Source organism: Rattus norvegicus, chromosome 1, assembly GCF_021556685.1.
Source record: "Rattus norvegicus strain SHRSP/BbbUtx chromosome 1, alternate assembly SHRSP_T2T, whole genome shotgun sequence".
Classification (NCBI taxonomy): domain Eukaryota; kingdom Metazoa; phylum Chordata; class Mammalia; order Rodentia; family Muridae; genus Rattus; species Rattus norvegicus.
In genome coordinates, this window is record NC_141534.1 from 215,767,933 (window position 1) to 215,779,157 (window position 11,225).

An 11,225-nucleotide genomic window follows, 5' to 3' on the forward strand; every position below is an offset into this window, starting at 1 on the left:
CTTACAATCACCATGCTTAATAGAGGGCAAGGCTGAACGCCAGAGGACTGGTGCCTGGTTACCAGGGCTTTCCAGGAGGCCTGAAGGTTTGCCAGAAGGCAATGAAAAAAAGGTTCATGAATGAGGTCTCATCCACTGGAAAATGCAGGAACAGGATCCCCTAGGATCATAAAAACACTGAAGAGATCGATGGCTCAGTGGTCACTGAGTGCTCTTCCAGAGGTCCTGAGTTCAAATCCCAGCCCCACACAGTGACTCACAACTATCTTTAACCAAGGTATCTAATACCCTTTTCTGGCACCTGTGTGATGCATAGACAGACATGCAGGTAAGATACCCATACATAGAAAATAAAAATAAAAAATAAATTGTGGGGCTGGAGAGATGGCTTAGTAGTTAAGAGCATCAGTTACTTTCCCAGAGGACCTGGGTTCAATTCCCAGCACCCACATGACAGCTCACAACTGTCTGTAACTCTAGTTCCAGGGGATCCAACACCCTTCTACAGACATATATGCACATTAATGAACATAAATTTAAAAATCATTTTTTAAAAGTCATAAGGGGGGGTTGGGGATTTAGCTCAGTGGTAGAGCACTTGCCTAGGAAGCACAAGGCCCTGGGTTCGGTCCCCAGCTCCGAAAAAAAGAACCAAAAAAAAAAAAAAGTCATAAGGAACAGGGAACCTGTGCTTTTCAGGAAAGCTCTGAGGTGGCGGTAGAAAGGGACTGGGGATGAAAGAGTTACAGTAACCCAGTTGGAGCTAAAGAAGCTGCAGCAGGAGGGGGAGTGTCAGTGAAGAGGGCCAGCCATAGCTGTGAAGACCTGGCTGGGGCTACTTCTACCTCCAAGAATACCAGAGGGGTGCTGGATGCCCAACAATCATTTCCTCAGACTCAGGGAAGCATTTACTCGGACCAAAGGGAGAACTTACTGAATTGCCACTGTTGGATGAGATGCCAAGTGATTGGTAAAGCAGAAGGTGAATCTGTTATAGGTAGACTGGAGATAGGGTCCCAGTGGGGCTCTGACCTTGAGAGGGAGACAGGCATAGGCCTATCTGAGCCACAAAAACAAGCAGTTTTTTAGCACAATTATATCTTGGCTATCAGGAACCAAGGAATATCATAAAGTCACACCACACAACAAACTTCACACAAGAGGTTTGCTGGGGAATAACACAGCATAACCGCTACCTCTGAACAGGAAGAGAGACATTAGAGGGCTGGGCAGTGGGAAGGCTTTTATAGGGTTTTAAAAACATGTGCAGTGAGCTGGTGGAGCATGTGCAGTGTGAGCTGGTGGAGCATGTGTAGTGTGAGCTGGTGTGGAGCATGTGCAGTGTGAGCTGGTGGGGCATGTGCAGTGTGAGCTGGTGGAGTATGTGCAGTGTGAGCTGGTGGAGAATGTGCAGTGTGAGCTGGTGTAGAGCATGTTCAGTGTGAGCTGGTGTAGAGCATGTGCAGTGTGAGCTGGTGTAGAGCATGTGCAGTGTGAGCTGGTGTAGAGCATGTGCAGTGTGAGCTGGTGTAGAGCATGTGCAGTGTGCTAGTGAAAAAAATACAACCCAGCTAGAAGTACTGCTTGAAGACAAACTTTGAAACATTGTTTGCTGTCAAAGGGGCTGGGATTTCCAAGTCTTAGAGCATGGAGACAGGCCAGGGGCAGGGTGTTTCCCTTGAGTTTTGAGCAGCTAGGCCCTGCCCCCAAGACTTCTCTTGTCATTATGTCCAGCACCACTGGAAAGTAGCCAGACTATGCCTTACAGATTGAAAACCAAAACAACAAAACCCATCCAAGATCAAGCCGCAATCCCTGAGCTTGCCCGAATATCAGGTCACAAAATCCCTCATTCTCAGACCACTTGGGATAGTTCTGCCCCACCTCCAAAAACCGTACATAAAGCCTGCCTCCTGCTCAGTTCTTTGCTGCTTCTCCTCTGAGCAGAGATAGCCACCCTCCCTCCCATGTCTTTCCCAATAACTCTCCTGTGTGAGGTTTGTTGTGTAGTATGACTTTGTGGTATTTTTTGGTTCCCAACTGCCAGGATCCTTTCTCCCCAGAGCTGTAACTCTTGCACTGGTCTTAGAAGTTAGGGGCTGGGTGTTCCTTTTTTGGTTCTTCTCCCCTACAGGATGGTAGTTCTAGAGCACGCACTTAATATGCGCAATACGTTGAATCCAATCCGCATCATCATCAAAAATAGTTTATCAGGCAACCTTTATAAATAGGACTCTTCTAGCAGTCCGTTTAGTTTTTGTTGTTGTTGTTGTTGTTGTTGTTGTTGTTGTTGTTTGTTTTGTTTTCAAACGACAAGATCCATAAGAACTGGGAGGTATGGTGGCGTAAGCTAAACCCCAGGACCGGGGAAGTAGAGATACAAAGATGAGATCACACTTATAAAGACTTCATCACAGGCAGAAGTATCCTTACAGAGAGCAGCCAGAGAAAAAGACTACGATTCCCATAGGGCTCTGCATCTAGTGTGCTCGGTCTCCCGACAGGCCCTGCGCGTCTCACCCGCCAGCTTTTGCCTGAACCTACAAGCATCCGAGATGAAGAACCCGGAGGAAGCTGGGGACGATAAACAGCGTATTCACCTGCGCCCTGGCTCACTGCGTGGCGCCGCACCAGCTAAGCTGCACCTCCTGCCATGTGACGTTCTGGTCAGCCGGCCCGCCCCGGTTGAACGCTTCTTCACGCCCGCCGTCCGCCACGGTGCAGACGGTGAGTCCGGGCAGGCCCCGTGGCTCTCGGGCTTCGTGGTCCGCGGGAGAGGCCGCCGATTCATTCTCCGGGGGCCAGGCCCAGTCTTATGGCTTTGCATGTCCCTCCTGCAGGACTGCAGGTGTCGTTTCGCGGTCGTGGCCTGCGGGGCGAAGATGTAGCTGTCCCGCCAGGGTTTGCGGGATTCGTGATGGTGACAGAAGAGATGGGAGAGGGGCTGATAGGGAAGCTGAACTTCTCAGGGGACGCGGAGGACAAAGCGGACGAGGCACAGGAGCCGCTGGAGCGGGACTTTGTGAGCAGAGGGAGATGGTAGGTTTGGGGTGAGGGCAATAGCTGCCGTCCCTATTCTGAACCCAGCTTTTTCCAGGACCGCTTTATCGGAGCCACCGGCAGCTTCAGTCACTTCACCTTGTGGGGTCTGGAAACGGTCCCTGGTCCAGATGCCAAAGTGCATAGGGCCCTAGGTTGGCCCAGCCTTGCTGCAGCGGTACGTATACTCAAGGGCTCTTTTCCCCTCAGGCTTGGTCGCACTTAGCACTAGCTTTGAATCGTGTCTCTAGTATTTGGGGTTCTAGGGGCAAATAAGCACCACAGGGATCATGGCTCCAGAGGTCCAGACTAGGGACTGGTGGGAGGCATTCCCCACTTTTCTCTTAGAAGGGGCTGTCACCCTGAGCAGCTGGGTTCCCACCCAACTGCTGTGTATTATAAATCACAAAGCAGAAGTGACTCCTGTTGCAGATTCACGCACAGGTGCCAGAGGACTGAGAGCCAGAGCATGAAAATGAAAGTCACAGAGCCCTTCACACCACTTTGGAGCCACTGTTTCTATCCCAATAAATGAGATCTTCACAACACCTGAGTCTGTGGGCACCTTACCACCCTGAAGCTGGCATTGCATGGCACCCAGTCTGGCAAGAACTCCTGATCGCTCTGCCTATAAAAACAATTTATTTCTGGGGGCAGGGAGGGCCAGAACTTTGCAACCAGCGCCCACCCCACCCTCCAGCTCCTCCTTTACAAAAGAAATTTTTACAGTCACCAGTCCTGTACAGATGCTCCCCACCCGCCTTAGTGTACACAGCTGCCTGGGTCCCCCTGGTCCCTGTGTTCAGAGCGGACCTGAGCCAACAAGCCAGCTATCCTTGGAGTCGGCCTAGACCTGAGCTCGCTTTGGTACTGGCCACTAGTTGGCCCCTCCTAGGCCTCTTCTTCTTTTGGGTCTGTCCTTTGGCCTGTCTCCCTTTGCATGACTCTTCGAAGCTCGAATGGGATACGACAGGATGACAGCCGTGTTCAGCTGGCTTTCGCGGTGTTGCAGTGAGAGTGTGTGTGTCACCACTTTCCTCTCTTGCTCCAGTCTTTGGGAGTGAAGTGCAGACACTTGGAGTCAATTCGAAGGAGCCGCTTGAGCATAGCCCGCTCATGCCCATCCACGATGTCTTCTGACAGAGTGAGGATATACTGGCCCTGAGCAAAAGACAGACCCAGCTCATGGTCAGTCGCAGAGCCTGCATCCTGGTACCCCTCACCTATCCCCTAAGCACGCCTCCTGACCTTGTAGTAATTGATGAGATTGAGATACTGCAGTGTGGAAATGACATCTTCTTTCTTGATACTAGTGATTTCACTGATCTCACTGGGGAGGGGGAGGGTGAAAGTTAAGTCCCCGAGGGTATTCATCTGTCCCCAGAAACCCCAGGGACAGACAGGCCATACCACAAACCCCCAGGTGGACATTTGGGCTCACTTGATGGTGATCTGTGGTCTCTCCCCACTCTCCGACTTCAGCCCCATCAGGATCTCCAAGATGGTTTGGGACCAGTAACTTCGGTAGGATAGAAGGCCAAGATCTGACAGGGGTTTCTCAGGAGTTCCTGTCTTCCCTTCTACTTTCGAGAGTTCATAGCCTAAAGCAACGAATGGAGCACAAGAGGAGGAGTAAGTGGTGTGTACACAGCAGCATGTAAGAGGGACTGTGGAGCTGGGCTGCCTGGGTGCCTGTCTCACACTTACTCTTGTTGATGGATCAGCAGCTTCCCTGCTGGCTGTGTAGGGGAGCCAGCCAAAGGCAGCTAGAACAGCAGCTATGACTGGGTACTTGTCAGCCAGTGGAAGCTGATGGATGGAGTGCTATGTTCTCCACTGCCCTGCCAGCCTGTGTCTGGGTGTATGGTGGTAGTGAGGGAGCCCTTTGTGGTTTGAGGCCATGGGGACCTTTTCAGTGTCACCAGTTTAACTAGCTGTGATCCTGGGCATGTCAGCTGCTCTCAGCAGAATGGGCTGGGTGCTTAAAGACATAATAGGAAAGGGCCTCCTCAGAGCCAGGCACCTGACCCTTAGTGGCCCTTTCCCTTGCTGGTGTTGCTTGTGTCTGGCACTGCCAGACAGTTCCTGAGACTGTTAGGCCCTGCAGAGCTGACAATGCTTTGTCAGGGCTCTGGGGATGTCCCTATTAGTTTGGAGATACCCTTCCTTACTCTTGGGTATACAGGCCTCATGATGCTCCCCACACTTTCTGCTCCTAGCTACATCTCTCTTGGTGGTCCCGTCCTCTTTGCTCAAGCACCCGTGGACAAAAAGGGCGGGAAAGGCTGGTGTCTGGAAAGCAGCAGCCCAGAAGGGGAGAGAGCTACTGGATCCCCACAGTAAGCACTCCCATGAATCCCCAGGATGCCATATACCTCTATAGTCAGGAGCCCTGTTCAATGATTGCTCCCACCCTTTTATCAATCTGTTGGCATTTCTGTGTCCTACTAGGCAAAAGTAGGTATATCTCGTTTGCCCTTTGAGTTTCCTCTCGCCTGCTCTAATCAGTGAGGTACTCCAAAGAGACCCGACTCTGAACAAGTTAGACACCTGTGTTTTCACCAGCAGAAAAGCGAAAGCTTCTTCCCTGACTCCTGAGCCAGAGAACAGTTCAATGAACAGAACAGGACTGGGTGGACTAACAGCAGGAAACGATGAGACTGCAGAGTTAAGAGTCTGTGTCCTCAAAAAGGAAAAAAAAAAAAAAAAGCCTTAAGGTTGGGGATTTAGCTCAGCGGTAGAGCGCTTGCCTAGCGAGCGCAAGGCCCTGGGTTCGGTCCCCAGCTCTGGAAAAAAAAAAGAAAAAAGAAAAAAAAAAAAAAAAGAGTCCGTGTCCTCAAAAGGGGCCAGAGCCCGCTTGGGTTTTAAAAGACTAGCCTTACAAAGAAGCAGGACAGGAGTCTGTCTTTTAGTGGCCGTATACCTTTTTGAACCTACTGCCTGCAAGGCTCGCTTAGGGCATGCCTAGTAACAGAACCACTGGTCCTTGACCAGACTTTTTAGGTTGCTCAGAGCTCCAGATGAGAACACACGATTCCAATTTGGGAAAAATTTGGTGGCTTGTAGGCCTTTAGCCAAAGAGAAGTAGATGCTGGGAACTTATTCCAGGAAACAGGGCAGTCAACTGAGGAAAGGCCTTGGTGGAGTATCCCTTTATTTCTGGCAGCTCTCCTGGTGACTGGTTTGTCTGCGTGCAAAGGAACACCCACATAGGCCTGGCCTGCCAGCCTACCAGACACCGGATCAGGCAGCCATACTCACTGAACTCAATAAGCAGCTTTCCATAGCCCCGGCGCTGATAAGGTGGCAGAGTCAAGATGCAGGCCACATTGTAATCTTCTGTGGACTCCTTTTCCTGGAAAAAGTAGGTGGGTTAAAGAAGGCCAGGCTCAGGGCAGGGCTGAGGGACAGCCTTTGTGAGTGCTGACCTTGGAGAAGTAGCCCACGATGTGGAAGCCCTTGCAGTCATACTCCGTCATTACATAGAAAAGGAAGGGGTCTGTGTCATAGTACAATGTCTTGTGGTCGAGGAAACACTTGGCCAGAAGACACAGGTTTTGTGAGTAACTCTATAAAGGAAAAGACCTCACAGTCAATACTCTGGGATACTGTTTTTAAACAGTTAATTTACTATGCCACATGTGCCTGTACACAACATGCACACGCATGGGAGTCCATTCCCCTTCCACCATAGGTTCTACAGAGTAAACTCGGGTGGCCAGGCTTGTGTGACAAGCCCTTCCATGCACTGAGCCATCTCAAGGGCTCTGAGGAGCACTTCTTCCTGCTGTTCCAGTTGAGAGGGTTGAACTTCCCGCCCAGGACCCTGGCCCATCCCACCAGTCAGATTAGCACCACTGCTTAGAAGCACTACTTAAGTGACCAGGAGCCTACAAACTAACGTCCAACTGCCTGCCCTGCCCCTGGTGAGCTGTAGAGCTTCCACATCCCCAGCAAAGCCTGCCCTGGGCCTGCATTGTCCTCTTTTCCACTTAAAGTTTCCAAGCCAGGAATGCCTGTAACCTCCACTCTTAGGAGGCAGAGGGAAATACAAGTTTGAAGTCAGTCAGCTAGGGATACATAGTGAGTTATTAAGTTTCCAAATGGACTAGTCATCAGGAGAGACATTCTACCCATGTGGCTGTAGGTGTCAGAACCTGAACGCTCTAGCTGGTGACCCTTCCTGGGAACTGGTCTGCAATTCTGTGGAGGTTTAAGGAACTGCCAGCCTTAGGGATTTTTCCCTACAACTCTGGACTGGTTGTCTTATCACATGTGACTTCTAGAAGAATTTCAGACAGCTTTGCAACTGCTGGTCATCTACTTGAACACCACACTTAATATACAACAATGTGAAACTTTGTACTTTCCTCTTGAAGAAGTAGCTCCTCTTCAAGGTGAGCTCCCAAACCAATCCAGAAATCTGCCTCTCTCTCCATCCATACCCTGGAGGCCTTAAAAAGTGTGTATTTCAAGGACCTCCATACTTGTCACTTAAAGAAACCCTAACCTGTTCCTCCCCACTGATCTTGTTCCTGACACCTGACCTTTGACCTTGCCTCACCACCTCTCCCTTTCTTTTTACTTTTTGCATGCACTGTCCTGGTACATTGGTGGCTGCATCTCTGAACCCAACTGCTTACAACTGTTTAAATATGTTCTCTTTGCTATGTCCAGGCTCACAGGTTAACCTGCAAACTGTTTCAAAACAGATCTGACTCTAGCCCTGGCTGGCCTACAACTCCCCATAGACCAGTAGAGACCTGCCTGCCTCTGCTTCCGGAGTGCTAGGAATAAAGGATGTACCAGCACACCCAACCAAAGATCCTTTTTAACTCAGCTTTAGAAAGGATCCTACTGTGTAGTTCAGACTGGCTCTGAATGTCAGCTCCTAGCATCAGCTTCCGGGATGCTGGGCCACACTGTTCTTTAACTGCCTCCAATTTTACACTTAACCTTTGCTGTCTTACAGGTTTTTGCTTTGGTTCCCTGAGATAGGTCTTTCTTATTTTATAGCTCAGGTTGGCTTGGAACTCATATCAGACTAATCTTGAACTCAGAGTTCTCTGAGTGCTGGAATTCTAGGCATACACACCTCCAAGCTCCTGACAGCTTCCTCTGAACTCTGCTAACCCAGCCTTTGTTTCCGATACTCCTCACACTGGGATCTGAATAGCTGGTATGTCTACTTCTGCCATGGACAGTGACCTCTCCGGGAAGAGAATGTATCTAAATGCCAGTGTTCTGTGCATTCCCCAGCTCTACGTCAGGCATTCAATAAAAACAGTGAACTAATCTATAGCCAGAGTGGTCAACTGTTCTGAGCAGGAAAAGGTTGTTCATATGATGTATTCCAGCCCCATGCACAAGCCACTGACCTTGTTTTTCCGCCCATCAATCTCAAAAAAGGAGATGGTGCCCTTGCGGTAAATTTCATTGCCTGGAGGGTGTCGAAGATCACATTTGGTCTAAGGACAAAAGGAGGATCAGGTGGGGACTGGTGAGGGTACACTGGGTAGGCAGCCTCCCAAGACCCTTCATACCAAGTGGCGCTGCAGACACTTGAGGCTACGGCCATATTTGAGGCAAAATTCGCACAGGTAGAGGACAGGTAGCGTGGTAAGCTCTTGAGGGTACGGGGAGAAGTACCACGGCTTGAGGCGGTGCCGGCCAAGCTCAATACACTCAATGTTCTTCATCCGGGTGACAATGTCGTCGTGGCTCCGGTCAGACACCAAACTGCCAGTCATGCGTGGTGCTGACGGTATTCCATCTGAGCTGTCCTGAGAATCCTGCCCAGGGCAAATGGAAAATACCAGATAACAGCAGGTAAGCAGAACATGGCTCACAACACTGCCGTAGGTTTCTTCCTTCAAGTCTACCATCAACTAAGGGGCAAGCATCATAATCTCCACTTTCCAAAATAAACCAAGAACCAGAAATTGGTATGGTAAAAAAACAAAACAAAACAAAACAAACAAACAAACAAACAAAATAGCCCAATGCTTCATCTGCTTGGCTCCCAACCAACACCCTCACTGCCCAACCAACACCCTCACTGCCTAACTAACACCTTGTTTGCTTTAAATTGGTCACTGAATGAACTCTCCATGCCCAAGTCCACTCCCTGTTTCCCAGCTTCCCTCTTCCTCTGCTCCTTGATACCCACCTCATCAGTGCCCAGGCAATTAGATTTCCGCTTCCGTCCTGGCTGTGCTGCCACTGCCCTACGGGCTGATCCATTCTGTGGATGACAGAAGAAAAAGGGTGACCATGAGATGATCCTGGAGGAGGATGCTAGACAGAAGAGGGGGGAAGACCAGACGGGCTGTTGGGGTGGCTTAGTGGTTAAGAATCCCGCTCTTCCAGAGGTCATGGGTTCCTTTCCCAGCACCCACATGGGGCTCACACAACTCTAGTTCAGTGCATCCAATGCCCTCTTCTGGCCATTGCACCCGGCATGCAAGTAGAACATATGACTATCACAGACAAAACCTTCATACATGTAAAAAGACTGGAAGACTCACCTGGGGGAAAACTGAAGCTGGGGCTGTCTCGCTGGGCACTGGAGTTGCTGGTGAAACCACCTCCACCTTCCGTTTCTGCAGAGAGAAACCAGGAAAGGTGGGTCAGAAGGTAGAGAAGGTGGGACCTGAGAAGAAAGCAAGGTCCCTGGAATTGCTGAGGGTACCGTTGAGCGGTGGTTGGGTTGCAGGCAGGAGCTGGAGGAGAGCGGCTGGTCAGGCTCGCCACCTGGAATGGCCTCCCGCTCCTTGGGCAGGTTGAAGCGGAGTGTGATCTGGACCGGGATTGGCAAGGTCTTCCCGCTGGCCTGGGCGGAGGCCGGCTGTAGAGATAGGTCCAGGGTCTTCCTCTGGGGTGGGGATGGTGGTGGGATGGCGAAGGGGAGGATGGGCCCCTCAGCATGGAGTGATCAAATCCCACCCTCTGCCTTCTCTAAAGCAAGGCAATACTGGACTCTGGAAGCTACACCTGCAATTTGGTCCCCATCCTTTGCAAGCTGAAGCCATGGCAAAAGAATGCTGCCTCCTGCCCATTCAGGAACCCCTGAGGCCAAGAGATGCAAGAAGGAAGAGGCAGGAGAGAAAAGATGAAATGGGGGACCTACTCACCACCTCTCTTTCGGGAGAGCCGGGGCGGGACCCAGGAAGTCCGTTCTTGGTAGGTGTCTTGGCTTCTTTCTTGGGAAATTGGATCTTCTTTAAGTCCAGCCGCTCGTGAGTCACCCATTCATCCAGACGTTTGTTGACTGCAGCAGTGAAAATGGCTCAGGAGGGATGCCAGAGGCTGCCCTCAACCCTATCCAGCAACCCACTTTTTCCAGGCCCAGAACTCACAATCAATGTAATGGACATAGAAAAGCTTCCGGCCACTGATGTCCTTCACGCTCAGGATCTCAGCCAGGGCTAAGGGAACAACACAGACAGGGGGTCTTAATCAAGGCAGATCATGAGACTCCACCCTTCGACCTGAATTCCACCTCTAGGCTGGATGTCTACGTCCCAGCACTTAGAAGGGCTAGTTCAAGACCCCTTTAGTCACCAAGTGACACCTCTCTCCAAGCCCCGCCCGGATCATCTCCGTACGTCCAAAAGTCACGCCCCTCCTTCCGAGTATCTGCGACCGCCCCAGGATTGCAGAAGCCCCTCCCCCTCCCGTGTGATCGTTGACTCCCTCCCGCCCCTCGCCCTCAGGTTCCTTGGACCCGCCCCCCGACGTCACTCACGCCACTCATCTTCGTTGTCCTGGTTGCGCCGCAGCACGGGCAGGCGGCAGCCCTCGATTATCTCCCCCTGGGGAGACAGCGCGGCGCCAGGGTCGGCTACTGGGGGGCCTCGGGCTCTACCCACCTCCCCTGGCTCCCTCCGCCCCGCCCCGGGCACCGGACTCACCACCTCCGCCATCTTCCCTCCCTCCACTGCCACTTCCGGCCCCTCTGGGAAACGTCACTTCCGGAGCTGAGTGCGCTATAGGCCCGAGCCCCTCGAAACTGCTTGAGAGGAAAACACTTGAGAGTCACTGCCAGCTGGTTGGTAGTAAAAAGCGGGCCCGGTTGAGGAATGGAACAACAGGGCGTTGTAAGCCTGAGGCCAAGTACTAGATGGAATCCCTACTATTCGCACAGCGATTGGAGGAACGCCGAGTCTGTCACGTGACGCCCACCG

General features: G+C 51.4%; 2 protein-coding genes across 11 annotated transcripts; one reads left to right on the forward strand and one right to left on the reverse strand.

Annotated features, from left to right (window-relative positions):
* Positions 1-2,537: 2,537 nt before the first annotated feature.
* Rnaseh2c (ribonuclease H2, subunit C) lies at positions 2,538-3,587 on the forward strand. The gene is made up of 4 exons (NM_001401703.1): positions 2,538-2,727; positions 2,841-3,022; positions 3,098-3,217; positions 3,472-3,587. The coding sequence occupies exons 1-4, from the start codon at positions 2,556-2,558 to the stop codon at positions 3,496-3,498; spliced, it is 501 nt and encodes a 166-aa protein (NP_001388632.1). The 5' UTR covers positions 2,538-2,555; the 3' UTR covers positions 3,499-3,587.
* Positions 3,588-3,664: 77 nt separating this feature from the next.
* On the reverse strand, positions 3,665-10,980 carry Kat5 (lysine acetyltransferase 5). Of its 10 annotated transcripts, none has more exons than XR_015655394.1 (14): positions 10,953-10,980; positions 10,787-10,853; positions 10,398-10,466; positions 10,173-10,309; positions 9,731-9,886; positions 9,567-9,641; positions 9,209-9,283; positions 8,583-8,831; positions 8,418-8,507; positions 6,468-7,493; positions 6,301-6,394; positions 4,481-4,640; positions 4,288-4,369; positions 3,665-4,200 (listed from the first exon to the last, which is right to left on the reverse strand). XR_015655394.1 is itself a non-coding variant. In XM_087610341.1 (14 exons), the coding sequence occupies exons 1-14, from the start codon at positions 10,962-10,964 to the stop codon at positions 4,066-4,068; spliced, it is 1,569 nt and encodes a 522-aa protein (XP_087466467.1). In that variant the 5' UTR covers positions 10,965-10,980; the 3' UTR covers positions 3,665-4,065. The 10 variants fall into 10 exon arrangements, 7 of the variants coding, with proteins under 7 accessions (XP_087466467.1, NP_001005872.1, XP_087466515.1 ...); XR_015655391.1 differs by having other exon boundaries at positions 9,731-9,913; XM_087610341.1 differs by having other exon boundaries at positions 6,468-6,608; positions 9,731-9,913.
* Between the last annotated feature and the right edge of the window lie 245 nt (positions 10,981-11,225).